This window comes from Danio rerio, chromosome 7, assembly GCF_052040795.2.
Source record: "Danio rerio strain M-AB ecotype USA chromosome 7, GRCz13ab, whole genome shotgun sequence".
Lineage (NCBI taxonomy): Eukaryota > Metazoa > Chordata > Actinopteri > Cypriniformes > Danionidae > Danio > Danio rerio.
The window spans coordinates 49503751-49527891 of NC_141027.1; the positions used below are offsets into that span (position 1 = coordinate 49503751).

A 24141-nucleotide genomic window follows, 5' to 3' on the forward strand; every position below is an offset into this window, starting at 1 on the left:
CACCGGGACTTGAACCAGAGACCTTCTTTATGTGAGGCAAGGCAACAGTGCTGACCAATGAGCTAACCACCTTCACAAAATTTAAAATAAAGAAATAAACCTCAAGAAGCCATGGTTTACAGTCAATTTATAACAGCTGGGGCATTTTTAATAATACATGATGCAAAGCAAATACACCAAATGAGCTCCCAAAAATTAAAATAAAGCAAATAAAATGTAATAATATTAAGAAAAATTCTATTCTTGTGCCAAAACAATCTAGTTCAGAAATGGTAGGGATTGTAGCAAAATGATTGCCAGGCAAATAGAATTCATATCATCATTATAAACATTGTCACATGTGTTTGTTTGTAAAGTACTTTAAAACAGCTTCAAGCATGGCTCATCCAATCAGAATTAATGACCAAAATCGTCCATTTTATAATTGTGTTTTTGATCATTTTGCCTTCTGTAGCTTGGTGATAGCTGGCTTGTGTGTTTTGTGACATAACAGGACTCATATTTGTATAATGACACCGGTATGACATAGATATTACAGAGAAAAGGTGACTTATGAAGACTTTTCCAGTGGCCACATTATCTTATAAATCACAGAGCGCATAAATCACACAGAACGAGTATTTGTCAGAAAGTAATAATGCACAATTTGCTGTTGGGTTTAGGGATAAGGTTGGGGTAGGCAATTAAAAAACTATTTGTACAGTATATCAAAAAATTGTCTAATTTTTTTTAAGGTAAGTGGTTACTAACTATTTATATAGGCTGAAATTTAAAAAAAAACATTAAGTTGAACATTACTAAATTTAATTCGTTTGTTTAAATTCAGCCCATATAAATTGTTTGCAAAAACTTACCTTTAGAAAATTTTCTAAATCCAATTAATCAAATTTACAGTGTACAAACAATAGAAACGTATATAGAAACCCCACAGTTGACAACAGTGTGTGTGATGGTTTCTGGCCAGGTCTGTTCAGGTCTTTACCTCACCACACATCGGCCAGCTGCTGGTCAAAGCTTTTGTCAGTCATTACGGCCTCAGTGTCTCTTATCTCAGCCAGACTTATTAAAATGTCATTGAGGTGTTTGAGCTGAAGGCATAAGATGAGGCTGATATTTGGGCTAATGTCCTGTATGCGGCACAGCAGAGCCCTCTAAACCTTGTGATTTTCAGACCGCGGCTAATCGGAGAGTTCTTCCCCTCCTCTTCCCCGGAGCTATTCTTAGACACACAGGGCCCCCGTGAGCCTTTTAGTGCCATAGTGCCACGATCCTGCAGCCTGTGGCGCAACACCGCCACACAAAGGTCTTCATCCTTTGACTCACTGAGACGAGTCACAAGAGTGCGCATGGCCTCAGTGGGGGACGCTGCATAATTGACATGTGTTTGTGATTCATCATATGACGTAACAAAACATTTGGGAGGGTTTGAGTGTGCTGGATGATCCTGGCGGGTGATTGAGTTGTAAGTTATATCATGTGGTTAAAGTCTTAAAATAGAATCTGTAAATCTCTCTCTCTCTCTCTCTCTCTCTCTCTCTCTCTCTGTGTGTGTGTGTGTGTGAACTCAATACTTTATCTATTGTGCACAGAATTGTGTCACAAATGTAACCCCATTGTAGACCATGTATACGTGTATGTGTGTGTGTGTGTGTGTGTGTGTGTGTACTGTTATTAAAGGGATAGTTTACCCAAAAATGAAAATTTACTCCCCCCTCAAGTGGTTTCAGACCTTTGTAAGTTTTCTTATTGTGTTGAACACAAAAGAAGATATTTTGAAGAAAGCTAAAAACATGCAACCAATGAAACATCAAAGGCTTATGGCGGATTTTGTAGCCAGAAGTATGTATGGCTGCATTTCATCTTTAAAATGAACGCCACGAAGCAGTATGACACTGTTCCTTTTCTTGCTTAAAAGGCTGCGCACTTACTTCCATATGGATGGCTTTCCCGCTGTTACCAGATTTTCCAGATATCTTGACATGTACATTGGCGGACTTGGGATGTAGACCGCGGTTCGAGTTCGGTGAAGAACGGTTCCAGAAAGTTGATTCAGTCTAGGGAAGTGTGTTGGCGGGTCAATTAGTGCTTTTGAAAACATTATTGGTTGGGTTAAGGGGAGGAGGAGGGTGGGTCAGTGGATTGGTCAGTCAGTCAGTCAAACGGTCAGTCAGTAGCGGCCTCTGGTGGATTTGTGCGAGAACAGCAGACACAAATGACAATCGCGAGAGAAATTTGAGATCTAAAAAAGCGTACACAGCAGCCTCTGGTGAATTCGCAAAAACTGCAAAAAAACTTAGCTCCTGTGACATATTTGGCGCTCTCCAGAAATGTATATAGAGGTATGTTTTCAGAATGAGCCTGGGTTGAACCAATGTCATCCAAAGTATGAAGAACAAATACTATGGAAGTCAATAATTAAAAAGTTTCATAATTGTTTGAAAAAAGTAAAGGGAGAGTAAATGATGACAAAATTTAAGATGAACTATACCTTTAAATGATTACTTTAAAAAAAATGATACCCTATTATGCATTATAAAATGTCATATTTTGGTTTTGGGGGTCTCAACAACAGACGTATATGTATGCAAGGTCAAAAAACACTTTGATTTTCTTATAATATGCATTTATTTTTACCTAATTTTGCCTAACGTTCCCCGTATGATTTGTTCAGCGATTGATTTTTATTCTCAAACCTCTCCTTAACCTTGCTAATCTGCACTGATTGGTTTGATGACCCAGTCTGCTGTGATTGGTCGACTGCGTTCAGCATGAGACAGATAGAATCGCCCACCACAGCTTATCAACAAGCGTTGCGTTTTCAGTGGGGTTTTAGATGCGATATGTGAATATAAAGAGTTAACCAGATACTCTGTGTTCTGTAAAGTTCTTGTCAAGCTCTGACAAAGTCCCGTACATCAAGAGTCTTTTCTGATCCTTCCTTTAACAAATGGCTGATGAATCCCCTGTTGCAGGGTAGATCATTGCATTAATCACCAGAATGCTTACTCATTAATTTTCACTTATTTTCAGTCATAATCAGTCCCACACACACCCACTCTCTATGTTAGTGTTTAAAGGGAAAAGCGCTTTAAAGTTTTACCAGATCCGACACTTCATACTTAGTATTGATTTGTGTCGACGTTGATACGAACAGGCAAAAGATCCAGACAAACGACAAGTGATTTAAACAACTCTGAGTCTAATCTTTTATTTTAAAAATCTATATTTTTAAACAAAGTGCATTTTTAGATTTAACCCTCAGCTGGATATTTTCATTAACTTAGAGCTGTGTTACACACTGCATGGATATTTTCAAAAATCCATTATAGTGGCTCTTTAATGTTGTTTATGTGGATTTACAATGTTTTAGATGTTATTGTTTAAAACTTAATTTTTGTTTAATTAAATAAATTACTTTGGGCTTTTAACATTTAAATCCAAGTTTAAAATAATACTGTAGTCATTTAGAGCATTTGTTTCGCATAAAACAAGAAGAGGCAATTAAAAATAGCAATTAAAGCAATTAATTCTCATATATTCATAATTAAATAGACAGTTTGACGAAACGTAATTTAAATAAAAACATTTTATGTTTGGAAATATCTGTACTGTCACTTTTTATTTTCTATCTTTCCATAATTGAAAGTGTTAAATTCTTATATAAATTATTAAGTATGTAAATAAGCAGTTGCATTTAATTAACTTTAAAAATATATAATAAATTACATAATAATAACAACAACTATAGTTGTAATAGTAGCAATAATAACAAAAGTAATAATAATAATAGTAATGGGGGCACAGTGACTCAATTGGTAGTGCTGTCTCCTCACAGCAAGGTCGCTGGTTTGAGCCTCAGATGGGTCAGTTGCCATTTCTGTCTGGAGTTTGCATGTTCTCTCCATGTTCGCGTGGGTTTCCTCAGTACAAAGACGTGCGCTATAGGTGAATTGGGTACGCTAAATTGTCTGTAGTGTATTTGTGTGAATGAGAGTGTGTGAGTGTTTTCCAGTGATGGGTTGCAGCTGGAAGGGCATCCGCTGCATAAAACATGTGCTGGATAAGTTGGCAGTTCATTCCGCTGTGGCGACCCCTGATTAATAAAGGGACTAAGCTGAAAAGAAAAAGAATGAATGAATGAATGAAAAATAGTAGTAATAATAATAATTGAGCACAGGGATTAATAATGGCCAATTTTTTAAAAACGTTTTCTTTTGGAATAAACTTCATCCTTGTCCACTTCATAATTTATTGCCCTACTTCTGTAATTTTTTTCTTTTTCCATTCACTCATTTTCCATGTTCCACCTTTTACAGTACCTCTGAGTGTGTGTGTGTGTGTGTGTGTGTGTGTGTGTGTGTGTGTGTGTGTGTGTGTGTGTGTGTGTGTGTGTGTGTGTGTGTGTGCGTGTGTGTTTGCTTTTCAGTGATAAGATTAGAGTGAAGCCCGGTGATTGTTATGTTTCCTGTTTATCTACATTTGATTACACTGAGATTAGCTGAGACCCTTAGAGGGAGGTCAAATGACAGGTCACTTCCCACCTAAAACACACAGATAATCCAAATAAATGGCACAATCTTTCACATCAATACATTAATATTATGCTGCTTTGTAAGTCAGTAATGAGGCTTTTTCCAAACCCTGTGTTCCCCCCTCTGAATCTTTGCTATCCTTCCCTATAATCAAATCAGTGTAGCTCTAATCAGTGCAAAGATACTGCACATGTTGCCCTGAGGAGCAGTCACTGACCCTGGATCAGGTGTTCCCTCATCTGCCCTATTAGAGAGTTTTAGTAGACACACAGAAGGTCAATGTGCAACTCTACATGTTCTAGCTAAGACCACCTCCTTTGCCCAAACCCACCCCGCTAGAGTTCATTAAAGCTGGGGAGTTTCGACCCTTTAGCCTCAAGTGTTAATGGCGCTAATTGCATGTTTATTTCCTGTCCCATGATGCACCCCTTTGATCATTATTTGGTGCACTTCGGATGGCCTTTGTTACATGACGATATCACTTGTTATTTACATAGAGAAGCACGCAAATTTGGCTTATCTCTTCAATATGTAGCAGCTTTTGAGGGAGTTGGTTTTTGACCATCAACATTGCTCAAATTGTGTTTATTTTTGGAGATGCTATAAATAATGGGCGTCTAATTCACTTTTAAGTTCCTTCAATGTTGTTGTGTGGGATTTTATGATAAGAATTGGTTGATATAATAAGATCAGTGCTAATCATGAGCTGATTATATTTTGACTTTCAACAGCACACACAAAAAGCACGCCCTGAATTCACATTATCAAAATAGTTTATGGGTAATTGTAATGCATAAGGTATTGCCAAGGTTTGGTTTGTTTATTAAAACAAATCCCCATTTTAAAAATCAACTGGGAACTCTTGAGGAAACCAGTGGCAAATTAGTACACGTTTTGATCTCACAACCAGGGCTTGACATTAACACCCGCCAGCCCGCCAAATGCGGATAGCTGTGGCGGGTTAGACAGACACTCCCTCTAGCCACTCTGGCAGGTTGGAAATAATTTTTAATTGGTATTTTTCTTAAAAGCAGGCTTCGTCAATAAGGATGGCCCAATATGCGTGCAAATGTGATCTTAGAACCGGAAAGCAGCACAACTGACAAAAACAATTGTGTTCGAGTGAAAAAAAATAGGCAGATAAATACAGAATGAGAGGAGGATCACTCGCCCGCACAGGTGATGTGATGCGCACGACTGTTACAAAGCGTACGCGATCCACTTTCCTTGCGCGAAGCAATCGTGCCTGGAAACACAACTGATGTAATCAGTTCTCTTTAAAAATAGACTGGACAAAAAGCGATGCTCTTGCACCCACAGTCCTGCTGCTTTCAAGAGTTCTAGACTTTTAAAAAGTATAAGCTTTTGTAAGCAGCAGCTGTTGCTTTCACTTTAAACATTTAAACAGAATATTAATTAGCCAACTGTTAACCGTGTCCGCATGATCGTACTTTTATTATCACCTGCTTTCTTTTGCTTACAGTTATTTTTGTTAATATGGTTTCATTATCATTGTTGTTACAATAAAATTGCTTTAATAGGAGATAAACTCCTCATTTATGTGTAGATAACTGATGATATGAGACCTATTTTTTGAATGTCATTGTTTTTTTTTAAAGAAAAGTTTTGTTGAATTAAAAAGTGTATGCATGCAGCTATATTTAGCTTGTTTGACATATTATTTAAAATTTGTGGCTAAGAAATAATTATTTATTTATTTTTGGTGTGGTCAGAGATAAATTTGTTAAATCCTTAATTTTGAGCACTGAAAACTCATGTAAAATAAAAACTAATAGCAATGTGACACTACCCCAACCACAACCCATTAGCTCATGCACATAGAGCAAGGTCATACACACGAAAAAGTGAAATGAATAAGGAGGCATGGAGACATAACACACAATTTGAATCAAAAAATTTTAGCATGTCAAAGTGTGCATTTAAAATATTTTCCCAACAAGAAAAGTGTGGCTAGTGAAAATGGCGAGTGGCTAGTAATGTTGGAAATCTACAAGCCACTATGGCTAGTGATCAAAAAAGTTAATGTCAAGCCCTGATCAAAACCATAGCATTTTATTAACATCTAAAATGTCTTAATGTCCCATGAAATAAATAAAAAAGTTTTTTGGACGTTAGTATCAGTATTACATCACATCATAACCAATCAATTGTTCTCTAGTGTCTGACATGCCCTGCCCCTTCAAGACACTTTTAGGGTGCTTTCACACCTGTGAATCGATTCAGTTGTTCCGAAACAGAGATTACAAATGTTACATTGTTTCTCTTTGCTCTTGGAGCGGTTAGCTTTCACATTGCAAAGTTTCTAAACGGACCAAAATAGCTAAAACAAGTCACGTGCGAGTAAACTCTCCTCACATTGGTCAGAGTGTCAGGGTTTATTTTGCAGTGTCCCATTAAGCTGTCAGGAGAGGTGGTGGTTTGATAGTGATTGACAGGGTGCGCGCGCGCGATGTGTCTGAGGAGAGATGGGGTGGGGAGGGGTGAGAAGGGTGCGCGACGATGCCTATTTGAGGACTGGGAGGGAGACGCGAGATTACCGGGAGATCATCACTCGTTTGCGGGCATCCGGAGACTCGCGAAACTTCCCGCCATACTCATAATTCTCTTTTCATATGGCCGTAAGCCTATTACATATCCATAAAACACTGTGATATAACCGCGCTCGGATCGGATCGCTTTCTCACTGCAATCAAACCGCTCCAGGGTTCGTTTCAGTTGAGCCGAGACCACCTCATTCAAGCGATCTCGGAGCGATTACTTTGGCGCGGAACAGAGCTCGATTGCCCTGTTCACATATGCCAATCGAACTGCGCTAACTGGGCAATCGAGACACGTTCCGAAACAAAAGTGTAGGTGTGAAAGCACCCTTAATTTGCTTTTCATTTGATGGGCTTGACCCCAACCACTTTCACTGGCAGAGGGGTGATTAAGCAAAACACTATTGGCTGTTTTTTCTCTATGTCCTGCCCTCTCATCGTGTTTCGGTTGAGATTATGTCAAAAATCAAATAAAAATGCATATTTCAAAGCACTTCACGAGGCCTTTAAAGGTTTTTACAAATCCCTTAAATACAATATTCAATACAATTCTGTCACCCTTATTCTGATGTCATTGTAAACTTTTATTCGGTGGAGAAAAAAGCACTTGAATAATTAAGTACTTGAGTTTTCCTTTTCAGTTTTAATCGAGGAAATGTACAAAATGTTGGGTTGTTGTAATCCAATATTGGGTCAAAATATGAACAGCCATAACTGCTGTGTTAAAAAGGGTTATTTATATTTATTCATATTTAGGTTATCTATATTTTACCTAATGAATTTAGTAGAGGTGTGAACCTACACTGGTCTCATGGTTCGACTACGAATACTTAGTGTATTTAAATGTATACATTTTAATTGAATACATTTTATATGTATATGTAATACACTTTTGTCCTTTAATGCAAGCACTCAGATATATGAACCGCACCTTTAAAAAACTCAAGTACATGTACAGGACTACATGAGCATTTATAGCAAATAAACATGTAAAATGTCCCACTCAGTTTATGAGTGTTGTTAAGAGAGTTCTTACAACTCTATGGTTGGTCACGCATTCAACAAAAAGGGCTATGATTGGCTCTAATGCTCTGGTGCTCTTCACCAATAACACTGGTAAACGAACGCAGCAGTCACAGCTGATCCATGATAGACGCGGGGGCAAAAACTCGCTCTGCAGACACGCGCTCGTGTCTGGATCTGAAAGTATCGCTCTATCAGCCGAGAGGAAAGTAAACGTCACGCCAGCAGGTCAAAGGGGCCACAGTGAGAGAGAGAGAGAGAGAGAGAGAGAGAGAGAGAGAGAGAGTGAGAGAAAGAAATGGATTTTACTTTAATTTTCTTCATAGTAGTGAAATACGGGCTTCTGCTGTAACTTCAGTGTCACTGAATGTCCAGCAAACACACACAAAGTGAATTGTGCAGAGTTTCTGCGTTTTAATTACCCGTGCTCGTCTCTCTCACCATATTATTTTACCGCCACATAGCGCATATGAGATAAATGATGTCACTACGTAATAACCCGTTATGGTCTATTACTGAAGCGATACCGAACTGTCTGTTTCTGCATTGCGGTGCACCAAAGAAACAATTAATTTTGACACCGTTAGAATTTAGAGTTTATTAAAATCAAGGTAATTATTTATGGATTTTGGTTTATTTCGCAAGAAAACATTTCATTTTATTAATAAAACTTGTCATACTTGTCTGATAACTGTTCTGATAATTGAGGATAACTCAATTGCACAAACAAACAAAAATAAGAGAACTTACCATCTACCCTGGCATATAATAAATATGAACAAACCTAAACTGTTCTGGCAAAACATTGTAAATCAAAACAGCAGTGGGAATAAATAAATTAGTTAGTTAATTCGTTTATTTATTTACAAGGTTGCCCAAAATGCTGAACACAATCAATACTTATTAAAATAACACGCCTGACAGCACAGACATAACAATTAAAGCTTAAGTCAAAGCCCTCAACATTAAAAAGAATCAAATGCTAAAGAACAAAGATGCAGTTTCAGAAGGTTTTCAAAAACACGAAGTTAGAGAGTGTCTAATGTGGGCTGGAAGCTTGATTCTTTATAGGCTTTATTTATTTGTGTTTTTTATCATTATGTTCAGTTTTGAACCCAATCTGATGATACAAAAACACAACTATGGACATATTTGAGCATTTCAAGAGCTATAGCTTGGCCCAAACAGAATCTGCCTAGATTTTTAGCCCATTATTGAGTTTATTTATTTACTTGTGTAAATCTGTGTAAATTTATATTTATTCAGTTTTTTAATTAATTTCAGTAATATTAGTGACTACACTGATATTTAATATTTACTCAATATTTACTCATCCTCAAGTAGTTTCAAAACCTTTATGAGTTTCTTTATTCTATTGAAAACAAAACAAAAGATATGTTAAAAAATCTGAACACCAGTAACCACTCACATCCATGGTAGTCAATGGTTACAGGTTTTCAGCTTTCTTCAAAACATCCTGCTTTGTGTTCAACAGAAGAAAGAAAGACAAACAGGATTAGAACAATTGAAGGGTGAGTAAATGATGACAGAATTGTCAGTTTTGTGAACCATCTCTTTAACTTTACTGACAGTCAGATATGACCTAAATTGGATTGTCATACAATATTACATTTTGCACTAGTAACTTACATTTCACACCATCCGTTTCACACTCAAGCTGAGAGGATCTCCCGCTTTTCATTCATTTGAAATCAGTTTAAAATTCAGTGAATCTGATCAAAAACATTCTTCAAAATGTCCTATATATTCCACACAAGAAAGAAACCCATACAGGGCAGCAAAGACAATGATCAAATGATCACAGAATATTCATGTTTGGGTGTGAGCTTTCCCTTTCATCCTTTTCTCGCAGGAAGTGTTGATTATGGCGTTCACATTGTTGCATTATTAACGTATTGTTCCATAATAACCACAATGTAAGTATATTAATACAGCACAATACTGTCTAGACACACTCTGCGAGTATGAGTGAATGGACGCCCTCATACGCAGTTCCTTTCACATCTGGCTGCTATTGTTTACTAGACAGACTCAACAAAAATAAGATTGGGAACGGAAGAGAGAATCACAGTCTGTCTTTGGCAGAAAGAAGCCCTCGTATGATCGCCTCCTTTTCTCGTTCTGTCTGTCTCTCTCTCTCCATCTTTTTCTTTCTTCCTCTCCCTCTCTCTCCCAGTGGGAGTCTTTCTCCCTTTGCGTACGTCTCCACCAGTGTTCGCCATTAGCCAGGCTTTGTGCCAGCGCTAGAGGCAGATGGTGACCCTGCTGAGGTCATGAGACCAGCGTTGCTATGCTGGTAACCATGACTGGAGAGAGGAAGTGGCACTGCCTCAGGGACAGATGGGGTGGTTCCCATGTTTTTGTGTCCCCCACCTCTCTCTCTTTCTCTCATCTTCCCATGCTCCTCCATTGGAATGACAGACACCAGGGATGTATGATTCCTGAACTCTGAGTGCCGGTAGATTACAAATGGACACTTTTCACAATTCCATGTTTCTCAGGAAGGCGTCATAGTTGGTAAACTTAGAGCGCAGTGAATGGGAGAGTACAACAAATATATATTTTACAATCTTATTTGCTGAAATAATAAAAGAAAGACTTGACGATGGTGTTATCAAGACTTTTCAGAAAAAGGGAAAAAATAGTGAGACTAATAACGACAGACGGAAGAGAAAAAGAGAAAAAAAAAATCCTGCCCAGATGCTGCATTAGAAAGGTCCTGCATAAGCGGTACTTAGTTTTTTTGTAATTTAATGCAAAGATGATATAATACATACATAAATACATATTAATCTGCATATGATTTTCATTAATTCATTCATTTTCCTTTGGCTCGGTCCTTAATTTATCAGGGGTCGCCACAGTGGAATGAACTGCCAACCAGTCAGGCATATTTTCTAGTTAGCCGATGCCCTTCCAGCCACAACCCAGTACTGGGAAACACCCATACACTCTCACATTCACACACGCACTCATACACTATACCCAATTCACCTGTACCAAATGTCTTTGGACTGTGGGGGAAACTGGAGCACGCAGGGGAAACCCACGCAAACACATGGAGAACATTCAAACTCCACACAGAAACTGACCAAGTGGGGACTTGAATAAAAATTTGAGTTAAAAAATAAAAAACATTCAAGAATTTAAAATTATGATGATCATTAAACATGTCATAACAATTTTGTGAAAAAGTTCTATTCAGCAAATTATGTTAGATTAAAAAAAAAAAAAAAACAGGATAGCTCTGTGTGAATTAATGGAGTAATGTCCATTAAACTGTAAGCTGAGTGAAATGTTTTAAATATCTGGGGTACAATGAGGGGGCGTTTCCATACAGTTCATTCAACCAATATTAAAAGGCAACTTATTACAATAAACAAATTATAGCACATGTCTTTGGACTGGAGGAAACTTACTTGAACACAGGGAGAACACGCAAACTCCACACAGAAATGCAAACTGACCCAGCCGGGACTCAAACGCCCAGCCAGGACTCGAACAAGTGACCTTCCTGCTGTGAGGCAACAGTGCTAACCACTGAGCCAATGTGCTGCCCCATTTCCTATAATGTATAGTCTAATGTTTGGAAGCTGCTACATTCTTAGATATTACTTATTATGTAAACTAGTTTGGGAGTTATAATGAACATGTTTGTTGATGTTTAATTCAAAAGTGATTTTTCTTCACTTTTTAGTCAAACTTTTAATTTGAATAGATTCTTAAAAAATTGTAAAAAAAAATTAAATAAAATAAAATATTATATATATATATATATATATATATATATATATATATATATATATATATATATATATAGCAATTGTCAAAATCGAACTATTGTATCAATGGAAATGAATATATTTAATATTACATCTAAATATAACAAATAGAATATTTTTCATATTTCGAGATTTTGGGCCAATAAATACTGATTGATACTGATGTCACATTTAAATAGCAACTATAAGACAATTTTTTATATGATAGATAAAAACAAAATGCACAAAGTCAAACATAACTTTTACTCGAGTTGACAATATGTGGATTATATGTACCTGAAAAACATCTTGTCGTTGATCCCAGTGGTAAGTGCAGCAAACAATAACTTGACTTGTAGTTGATCATTTTGAAAAATGGCAGAAGGTAGATTTGCCTGATCTTTTGAACTGCATCTCAATCATCACAAATACTGCAGAGGACCTATTGGAACCCACATGGACCCAAGATTCTCACAGAGATCAGTCAAGTTTTTTCAAGGAAAAAATCATGGTTCGGGTTTACATTGAGTATGGCATGTGAGAGATCATGTGAGAGATCTGCAAGGTAACATCATTGTCATCATTAACAGCCTGAGGTATTCAGACATTTCTGCTGCCCCTTACATTACAAACCACAGAAGAGGGCAAATTCTTCAGCAGGATAGCACTCCTTTTCATACTTCAGCCTCCACATCAAAGTTCCTAAAAGCAAATAAGGTCAAGGTGATCCAGGATTGGCCAACCCTGTCACCAGACTTAAACATTATTGAGCATGTCTGGTGTAAGACGAAGGAAGAGACCTTAAAGATGAATCCAAAGACTCTTAATGAACTTTGGGAGTCCTGCAAGAACACTTTCTTTGCCATTACAGATGACTTTAATAAGTCATTTAATAATAAGTCATTGCAGAAATGTATGGATGCAGCCGTCCAAGTTCATGGGAGTCATACACAATATTCATTCTTTTTCCACTGCACCATCACTTTATATTCTATATTGTACATTATTTCTGTTAAGTCACAAGACTTTTGTCTCAGCAAAAGTCAGAACTTACTGTTCTAATTAAATAATTAAAAATCAAGGCATAATCATATTCTATTTTAGTAAAATAAACGTAATCTAGAAGCCTTTGCCTTTCATATAATTAACTTTCAATACCAAATGATCAACTAGAAGTCAAGTTATTATTAGTTGTTCCTATTACTTGGTGTCAGAAGCTGAAGTTTAATCCATAATATAAACTACAGTCACATTCAGAACAGCATGGATTCTTACACCAAACGTTACACCAAATCTGTATGATGTGTTAACTTCTAAGATGAATGTGAATATCACACTGAACCATACAAATTCGGTCATTTGGCATTTGACATGGAAATAAGCTCTTTTCTTCATAATTTCATTTAAAATTCAAATGTTTGGGGTCAATAAGAGCTGCTTGTTTGGTTTTTAAAATAAATGAGTACTTCAATTATGCTGCCATGCACTGAACTGATAACAATACAAACAATTACATTGTAACAAAAGATTTCTGTTTGAGAAAGTGCTGCTCTTTTTGACTTTACATTCATGAAATAATCTTGAAAGAAGCACCATTAAGAAGCACAAATGTTTGCAGCATTAATAAAGTTTCTTGAGCAGCATCAACAAGTTATAACTGCTGGAAAATCAAAGGAAAACAATTACATTCAACAGAAAGCATTTGTTACAAGCTCTAAATAAATTCAGTTTTGTCTCAGATGTTTAATTGTTGCCATTGATTTCTCTGTGTTTTCATTGTTCACCATAGTAACTAATTGTTTGATTAAATTTTTATTTTACACCTGTCCCTGATTAATCAGTCAGTTTGCCCTGTGTAGCCCTCAGTTCTTCTTTGTTCTGGTATTGTTTGTCCGTTTTTTGTTTTTTTTTTGTTTGTTTGTTTTTTTTTTTTTTTTTTTTTGCTTCTTTTTGTGGATCGCTTTTGTTTGGTTTTGTAAGTTTGTGTTTTAAAAGTCATATTTAGATCTTCTCTGTTTTGCTTCCTTCCTCAAACAGCATGTGATAGATTACCAGACCTATATGTGCATATGCTGGGGAAAAAACACACACACACAACCCAAAAACGAAAAGTCCAGAATTAATGAGACAATACTACTGTTTTTACTGCTTCTTTTTGTGGTATTAAAAGGATAGCAACCAAAAAAACAGAAATGTGTGCACATCTGAGATTCTCAAAGGCAGGTGCTCGATCAAAAACAAACACAGTGGAATAAGTCAAAAGAAAATCAGCACACTGCCACTTTAGCTCTTAAAAATTCTTTATCCTAACATTGTTTCGACCTGCACGGTCTTCATCCTGATGAAGACCATGTAGGTCGAAACGTTGATACAATAATAAAAAAAAATTGAGAGCTAAAGTGGCATTGTGCCGATTTTCTTTTGACTTTTTCCATTAACCCATTTGTGTCCAAATGTTTCTAAATGGTTTCATGCATGTAGCCTTGTAAACAGTGTTTTATATTACCATGTTTTGCATTCATTTTCTCCAGGTTTTTTATTTTTTATAAATCGTATTCCAATATGCAGCAACTATAGATGCCAGTGAGCAAATATGTTGTAAATATGTATGTTTGCATAGGAGGACAACATTTGGCATTCTAACTCAATGGCCACTGCATAATTACAGCAGTCAAATAAAGAAATAACATTAAAAAAACATGACTCCAAGTAAAGTAAATAATGCTGTCCACAATGGTGATGTCTAACAAAATTAGTATTTTTAGTAAATCTCTCTATGACAGAAATAGTCAAACAAGATAGTAACAAGTAAAGCTGCTGATAAGGCTTGTGGAGTTGTTTAATGATCCTAATGAGCTGAGATTTTGAGAGATTTAATAAGTTTTCAGATGAGTTCCTCTAAGGTCATGTTAAAATGTTATTTTTATAAAGCCTGTTTTTTGTTTGTTTTTTTTTTCACGGACCCTGGGACTTTTGAAATATTCACTTTGACAAAACATTTAAAAATGTGGGTTACAGTGTTTTGTTTTTGTGTGGATGAAAAGTAAAACTGTATAGAAAAAGATTTAGACAACAGTTTGTCTGTACAGCAGGGCCTAAGGTTGTGACTTCAGTTCAGTTTTAGTTTTTTGTTTCCTTCAGTGATTCTGCTTTTTAACAGTATGAGTCCATTACTCTCTGTTCAATCAGCACTTTAACTCTGCTCCAGTGTTACTTTAACCTTTTTTGGGGGGAGTGGGACCAGTGGGAAAAGTTCATTTTAATCTGAGGATTTTTGTGCATCAAATTATGTATCAAAAAGTCCACTTTAAAGTAAAGATATCAGTTGAAGGGTTAAGTTCTGTTTAAATGGGGTATTATGAAAGCAAAAAAAGAAAAAAGAACATTAAACAAGACCAATAACATTTATTTATTAACTTATTAACACATTATTCTCTAATTTACGCTGATTTATGTACGTACAAGATATTTGCCCAATATATTTGCCACATGAATTTTTGACAAAGTATAGAAAAAAAAACTGTAGATTTATTAAAAGATTTGTTTTGTTTGGATGTATCTACAGACCCTCATGGTTATGTTAATATATATTTGTGAACAAAAAACTAATTATTAGTAATATAAAATTGCCTTTATTTTTTAGGGTTTGCCTCTTTTTGCATCTTGGACTTAGAAAGAATTATAAAAGCCTCACGTAACAGGAATTCAATCAATTCTTTTTTTTTTCTTTCTTGAAATCTTTTATTTGGTTGTTTGCTTGCATGTCATTGAGAAATTAAACGAATAACATGTGGAAAATTACTTTTAAAAGAAAAATTGGCAACTATGATCTTTGGCAACTATAGTTGCTGGTGGGTTTAAATGGGTTAAAAGCAAAGTCTATAAATTCTGTCATCATCTTCACTCACCATTCACAAAAAAATAAAACTCAAAACATAAACCTCTTTCATCTGTTAAAAAAAAAAAAATATATATATATATATATATATATATATATATAAGTATGCAATATGTAAGTGTTTGGACCCACATAGGTGCATAACTAACATGTTCTGCACTGAACTTTAGACCAGGTTTTAGTTGGTCAGTGACGTAGTCTATTTCAGTTCTTCAAAATAACATCACGCCAACATTGCACCTTAACACACCTCCTTTTAGACCAGAACACCCATGAGTCCACAAGGTGGTGCAAATGAATTTGCTATCTAAACAACGAGGCACAAAACGTGAAAATTAGAGTTCTGCTGGTCTAAAATAGCAACAAACTGCGCCTAACACGCCTTGTGCCTTATTGAGCCAGGTGTATGATAGGGCCCATAAAGGTTTAAAACCACATGAGGGAGAGTGAATACATTAGGATGAATAATCACTTTGAAAAAAATCTAACTTGTTATATTAAAATGTAATATTAAATATGTATTTTCCATTCATACAATAGGTCAAATTTGACAATTGCTATAGTTGTTATAACATGTCATTCATTTTAATAATCTATTCAAATGTTTGATTGGAGAGTGAAGAAAAAGCACTTGCTCATGATAACTACCAAACTAGTTTACATTACAGTACCTTAAGTAATTTCTAAGAATGTTGTGACTTCCAAACATTATACTGTACATGAAAGGAAACGGGGCGGCACACTGGCTTATAGTGGTTAGCACTGTCGCCTCACAGCAAGAAGGTCACTCGTTCAAGTCCTGAAAACATGCGGTATAAGTGAATTGAATAAATTAAATTGGCCGTAAATTGGTGTATGAATGTGTGTGAATGAGTTTATATGGGTGTTTCCCAGTACTGGGTTTCGGCTTAAAGGGCATCTGCTGCGTAGAACATATGCCAGAATAGTTAGGCGGTTTATTCCACTGTGGCGACGTCTGAAATAGAAGATGGGTGAAAGGAAATAAATCACAAACCAAATCACTCCAAGTATGCAAAATAACAGGATTTTTTTGCTATCTGGTGCTTTCCATTACCCACTTTCCTCTTCCATTCATGCTAATTGAACAGACATTTGCATTGCTGCGGGTATGATAATGTTCAAAGCTATGAAGGTTCGCATTTAACCACTGGCAACATTAAAGAGAGAGATGCTGGTTGAAGTATGGCACCAAAGAGCAGTAAATTGGCAGTTGCCTCGAGCACAGCATATGCCTTATCCCTCATTTCCCTGTAGCCCACAGCCAGGGAGAAACCAGAAACTGTCAGCTAACCATATCCATTAAGTCAATGAGGCCTGATAGCCTGCAGCCAGTCTACCGCTAATGCGTTTTAAAGAAACTTGTATGAGTGTGCGCCGTCTTTTGTCAGACTGACATGCAACAGACACGAGCCTTAGCATGCTAACGTGATCACATACGCAGACTGGCACGCGGGAGTCGACGTGCAAGGGAAAGTGTGCGTCTCATACTTTGTCTTTATTTTAGAAAATGTCCTGTTCCTCCAGATAACCTTGGGTCTCTTGGGAGTCAATCCCTTCCCCCCACCCCCAAATCTCAGAGCTGTGGTTTTTGAGTGCTTTGGAAAGCAGAGCGAGCCTTGTATTTTCACTTAGACACTGTGTCCTGGTCATGACCCTTGTGCTCAATGGCCACTTGCAAAAGTCCTGACATAAACGGCATCTGGAGTGGCTCTGGGTTGCACCTGAGGGCCTGCTGGCGTCTGATAGGATTGTTTTGCAAATGATATTGAAACTGTGAAAAGGTCGCTGATTGTGCTGTTAGTAATAGTGGTGGCGTGTACAATGGAAATCTCAGATTTTTCATTTATGACCGTAGATATGCATCTGCATTGAAGATGTTGTTCTCATTTCCTCACCATGTGCTTTTACTAGTTTCAATCTCATGAACTAAAGGGAAAGTTTAATCAAAAATATAATTCCGAACCGTATTACTTTCTTTTTTATCTGTGAAATAAAAACAAGGATATTTCAAAGAAAAAAAGGCTTTTGACCTACTCAAACATCATTGAGTTTCATTGTCAAGGGAAGAAACACTTTTCTTTAAATGATTTTGTATTATGTTGACTACATTTACATGGACATCAGTAAATGAATGATTTGCTTTAATCCGAATCAGACAATAATATGATTAAGGCGTTTACATGAGTTGCTTTTTGAATGTTCCTTTCATGATCCCGTTTTACATGTTATAGCACAGAATTCGATTAACATCATTGCCTCACCAAGCTATCCATGTTTTCATTCATAGTTTCATGTAATTTTAGCTGTTTTATTTATAATTTGTTGAATTTAACTGCAGTTTGGCACTTTCACTTTCATTCAGGAACATTTCATGCATGGCCACCGTGACAAACAAGATATTGGATGCAAGTATGAACTGATGGAGGAGTGTTGTTAAATGGAATTTAATACCACACACTGTATGTGGAAGACAAAACCTCTTTTCGCAATGTGTGAGTCTGTGGTCCTTTACTGACTCAGTAGGTGCAGAGAATAGTGTCAAACAGCCATGTGCGTATTAGGCATGGGACAGTAACCGTTTTCAAGGTATACCGTGGTTTGGACGTGGTTTGAGCTAAACGTCAAGGTTTTAAAACGGCCAACATTTTCTGTAATACCGTTCCTAAGCTATGTGTAAGATGTTTTTTATTTATTTATTTTTCTTCGTTTAACTCAGTACCTCTAGCAGAAAAGATATCAAAGATGCCGTTTTAAATTGTAAAATAATACGTGTTTTTAAACAAATGAAGACAGCAGAAGTCAGTGATTCATTTTCATTATTCAGCCTGACATGTTTGCTGCTCCAAAATATTTTAAATGTTTCTCAAAATAAAATCTATTGTGTTAAAAGGGGGAAAAAGTTTGTGTTTTTTACCCAGACGTTTAAAAAGAATATATTTTAAAGCAGTAATCACAATACCGTAAAACCATGAAACCGTGATGTTTTTATCCAAGGTTATCCTACCGTCAGAATCTTATACCGTCCCATGCCTTGTGTGTATAGACTATCCTGTCACAAAATGAGGCGAAAATCCTACAGGATGGTAATAGTTTGATTTAGGTGTTTACATGTCTGTGCTGCACTTCAAAAATGTGACTAGTTCTGTTTAGTTCGATTATGACCTTAATCAGAGTATTGTCTGTATTAAAATCGAATTATTGGTGTCCATGTAAATGTACTCACTGAGGGTAAAACATGTTTAGAACAACATGACAAAGGTTTTTGTTTTCAACTGAACTACTCATTTAAAAATAATATAATGTTTAAGCATTTCAATAATTTTTCTTTGATTGCAGGAAATATTTCGGTATATTAAGTGATTAAACTAAAAAGTGAAAATTCTGTCATCATTTACTCAAACTTAACTGTTTGAATTCCTTTCTTTTGCTGAACACAAAAGAATATATTTTGAAGAATGCTGGAAACATTGCCTTTCACTGTATTGTTTTTCCTACTGTGCTAGTTTTCAGCTTTCTTCAAAACATCTTATTTGTTCAACAGAATAAAAAAACTCATAAATGTTTGAAACCACTTGAGGGTGAGTAAATAGTGAGTTTTATCTAAATTTTGGGTGAACTATCCTTTTAAGCAGCTTTCAATTGCACATATTTTCAGTAATTAGCACACCTCTGTTAGTAAAAGTAGTGAATGGACTGTCTTTTAACGCATATGGGGAGACCTTGTGTCAGGACTCATTTAGTCCTAACATGCCAATGATTTTGACATGCCAATGTCAAAAGGATTACCTTAATGACTGTCCTACACACTTTCTGGAGATTGTGTGACACTTGATACTTGAGAAGGTGTGTTGTATGTGGGGGAAGAGACATTTTAGAAATGATCTTGTTTTACATGAGGGGAAAGCATGCTAGAAATGTTTGAAACAGCAGCATGGGTGAGATTAAATGACAGAATTTTAATTTTGTTAAATGAACCATCCATTTAAAATCAAAATGGACGTATCGCCATTAATGTAGACTCATTGGTTGTAAACTTTTATGAATTTCTTTCTTCTGTTGAACACAAAACAATATATTCTGAAGAATGCAACATAAAATAAGGAATTGAATGGTTTCTTTCCCTCCAACATTCTTCAGAATATCTTCCTTTGTGTTCAACAGAAGAAAGAAACTCAAGCAGGTTTGTATCAAGTGGAGGTTGAGTAAATGATGACAGAACTATACCTCTTTGGTAAGATAAAATCAATCTCTTTAAGTGTCTTAAGACTAATCACAACAAATGACCACACAGGTTGCGGGATTCTCATCGAGCAGCCATCCGTGTGATCCAGAGAATGTACTACTTTGTGGCCAGAAAGAAGTTTCAGGTAAGATTTTCCTTTTCTATTTACAAACACAACCGAAGGGTAATCAAGTTAACACGATTCTCATATGAGGAGTAATGGAAAAATATGTCTACCAGCATTTTGCCAAAAACATAATTTTACATATAATTAGCTGCAGATTTCAGCTGAAGTGAATGCTAGAGGCAGTAAAACATCAACAGCTTTTATTCCTTTTGACACAGTTTATGATTACAGAGCACATTATCATTTAATGAAGGCTTAATTAAGCCTGGTTCGCTGCACAATTTAATATCTTATAGTTCATTATGAGCAAACTAATACTTTTTAGTGTTCACACTTGTGCTCTGGAGAGCATTGGTAAAGTGCCATGTAAAATCAAGGCAAATCATTTAGATTTTTTTAATTACTTAATTTGTCTAGGTGTTTAAAAGTTTAATGTAAGTGAAATTATTCTCTAATTTATATATCATCTGCTTGATTTCCAAACTGCCATGATATGTTAATTGACTAGTCTAATAAAATTTCCAGTCACGTTTATATGAGAAAATGCTCTTAAATGTATTATTTAAATATTATTTCGAAAGAAAAGTACAAAAGAGGGCGACTTGGTGCTGCAGGAGGTAGCGCTGTCACCTCACAGCAAGAAGGTCGCTGGTTTGAGCCTCTGTTGGGTCAGTTGGCATTTCTGTGTGGAGTATAAAAATAATGCAAACAAAAAATTAAAAATCGCAAGGGGAAAGTGGGTAGCATGATCGCCTCACAGCAAGAAGGTCACTGGTTCAAGGTCACTGGATCAGTTGGTATTTCTGTGTGGAATTTGCATGTTCTTCCCGTACTCACATGGGTTTCCTCCGGGTGCTCCGGTTTCACCCACATGTCCAAAGACATGTGGTACAGGTAAATTGGGTGAGCTAAATTGTCCATAGTATATGTGTGTAAATGGGAGTGTATGGGTGTTTCCCAGTAATGGGTTGCAGCTGAAAGGGTATCCGCTGTGTAAAACACATGCTGGATAAGTTGGTTTCAGCATGATAAGTTCATTCCGCTGTGGCTACCCCAGATTAATAAAGGGACTAATCCAAAATGAAAACGAATGAATGACAGTATAGAGAAGTCTATAAGTATTTTGTGAATTCATTTGGTTATAAACAAACTTAGTCACAAATGAAATGGAAGTTAAAAGTGTGATTGTGCATGATTTTGTCCATTGGAAACTAGGGCTGTGTGATTAATTGAAATCGGATTGAAATCAAGATTTCTAAATCGCCTTACAGCACAATTTTCACACGGTATGCTATTTGAACCAATCATAACACAGCGCACCTAAACAAAGAGTAAGAACAGGAGATTGAATAGCCTGCCTATATAGGGATAATGAGTTCAGTACAGGAGGACTTAGTGCAGAAAAAGTTAACATCTGTGGTGTGGGATTAAGATACTTTGGATACAGGAGGGCCGATGTATAGCAGAACCAGGTAATTTGTAAGCGCGTCACTTCCTTCAGCATTTTCAACGTGCCTTGCGGTCGCACCTTTGTCATTGCTCGGTGACCATGAACTGCTTTCTCAGAGGATGACAACCTAACATACCATACGTTTGTTAAGTCATGACGTATTAGTAACGTATGGAATACTGTTTTTGGGTCCAAGCTTCTACTCATTTAAATTAAGAAAATGTTTGTTTATGACCACTTTTTAGTCATATCTGTTATTAAAGTGAATTTTATATAAAATTATGTTGTAAAAAAAAGTTAAATTTAAAGTTTGTCTGTAAAGAGGTGTTCGTAGCTGTGTTTACCTGGAATATGGGTGCGTGCTACTTTCAATATGTGCACTCAATCCAAGTGCCCCCATTGGAAATAATGGACATGTGTGGGCAATAGACGGGATATGTTAACAACCTATTTCATGGCAGAGTCACAAAGAGGTCTATGATCTATGCATGACAAAATAAACCTGTGAACACACACGCAAATATTTGATCACAGGCAACTATATCTGGTCAACTAAAACATCAGAGCCTTAAGCCTGGTTTATCATCGAGTGATCGGCGTGACCCACGCCACATGCTCTGCAATAACACTTATGAAACGCTAGCTGGCAGTATGTTCCTCGGTGTTGAGTTTTTTGCTGGTTTTTAGTTTTTTCTAAATTCTACCTTAATGTACAAGTAGCTCAAACTTGCTCATTTTAGGGCGGGAACCAGCAGAAAAACAGCAACTTTAATCATAAGGTAAACACAAAACAACAGTTTCCATCTAGACCTTCTTCACAGGACTCGACACTTGTAAACACTCGCTCCAACGGGTTCGTCCAGCTCTCGGCCCGGCCCACACTTATCAGCGATACCAAGCCGAACAATCACAGTACTTGGGCTATGCGTTAAAGCAACGTGTAGCAAAAATTTTTGAGACGTGCGCGATTGCCATGGCAATGCGTCCATGCGCAGGCTGTGCCGAAGCATAAGTATAAATCAGCATTTACTTGAGTTTGACGGCGCGCATGCTCACACATATTTGTTTTGCCATATGTCTGTTCCTGAGACAATTTGTTACAGATTTATAGGTGATTTTTATTTGATGTCTGTTTTAGAGACGTTACAGGTCTTTGATAAAGATGTAATTGTTTTTCTTTTGAAATATGTTTCAGACTGTAAACCCAGGTTCAGTCTGTGACAAAATCATGATTAAAATCTAAATCACAATATTGTTCTAGAAAATCGTGATAGGTTTCTTTAGCCCATATTGCACAGCCCTATCGGGAACCGACTAGATTGTTGGAACGAATTGGAAGAAAGCAAAGACACGCCCTGATGTCATTCCATGTGACCAAAAGTGATCTAATGTCATTTTGAGGACAAATTCATTTCTAGAAAATAATGAAATGTACTGATATAATAAGCACTACTATATAACAGAAATAAGAAGAGCAAATTTAAATTTCAATTCGTTCAATTTCCTAGCTAGCACTAGCATTTCTTAATGAATACTTGATGAGTCTAAGTAGTGGATAAGCTTTCAGTTACCACATTTAATTGGGTCTTGTTTGGTCGCAGCAGATGTTTTGAAACTCATCGTAACGAGGATTAACTTAATAGCTGTCCTACACACTTTCTCCGACACTTGATACTCGTTACTGCACTGTGTTTGTCTTCTCTCTTTACCCTCCCATCCTCTTGCTATCTTTTCATTTGACCCACTCGCCTCAGTCATCCCTCAATCCCCTTATTTTCTCCAAGTCCTTCTGCCCTCCTCTCACACACTCTCGCGACACACAACACACACTTTGGAGTGTTTGTCAGATGCTGCTGGCTAGATTTGCTGTATCTGATGTCATGATAATGTTTACCCTCCTTTGAACGGCTGAAGCTTCTCCTGAATTGGGTGATTTGTGCCAGAGATGTGTGAATGTTTGGTTATTTCGCCCACGCTGATCAAACTGAAATTCTGTAGCAAACGTGAAGCTTCACACATCTGCCACGTGTTAGTCTGAAAGTTCAAATACATTCAAAGCGTCATCACCTGCTCTCGATCAGCCCCAAAAGCAAAGATAAAGCGTTTGATCAGGGTGTACGTTTGGTGTCAGCAGATGTGAATCGTTTTCCTCAAAGGTGACAATCAACAGGAAATTTTTCCCTCTGGGCTCGTTTGATTTAGGACCGGTGTTATCAAGTCGAGAGAGTTTCCCCTTATGATGATTTCCCCTTTCTTTCAGGCTTCACTTAAAGTAAAGTTTTACTCACATACAGGGATTGTGAGCCCCAAGGCAAGATCATATCAAGATTTTAAGTTAAAAGTAAACGAGTAAAGGAAAGCGTGTGTTAGGGCTGCATGATTCTGGCTAAAATAAGAATCATGATTTATTTTCCTTAAAATCAAGATGATGATTTTATCACGATTCTGTAAATGTATAATAAAGGTTAATATCAGTAGGCTATTATTATTGTTATTTTCAAACATATGGTAAAGCAACAATAATAATA

The 24141-nt window shown here is 36.6% G+C and overlaps 1 protein-coding gene across 2 annotated transcripts in view; it reads left to right on the forward strand.

Moving 5' to 3' along the window:
• Nucleotides 1–24141, forward strand: part of kcnq1.1 (potassium voltage-gated channel, KQT-like subfamily, member 1.1) — a 102583-nt gene that overhangs the window by 66321 nt on the left and 12121 nt on the right. For both annotated transcript variants that reach the window (XM_087259518.1, NM_001123242.2), the window contains one exon: nt 20106–20181. In XM_087259518.1, the coding sequence (XP_087115644.1) occupies nt 20106–20181 (76 nt within the window). The remainder of the gene's footprint in view (nt 1–20105; nt 20182–24141) is intronic.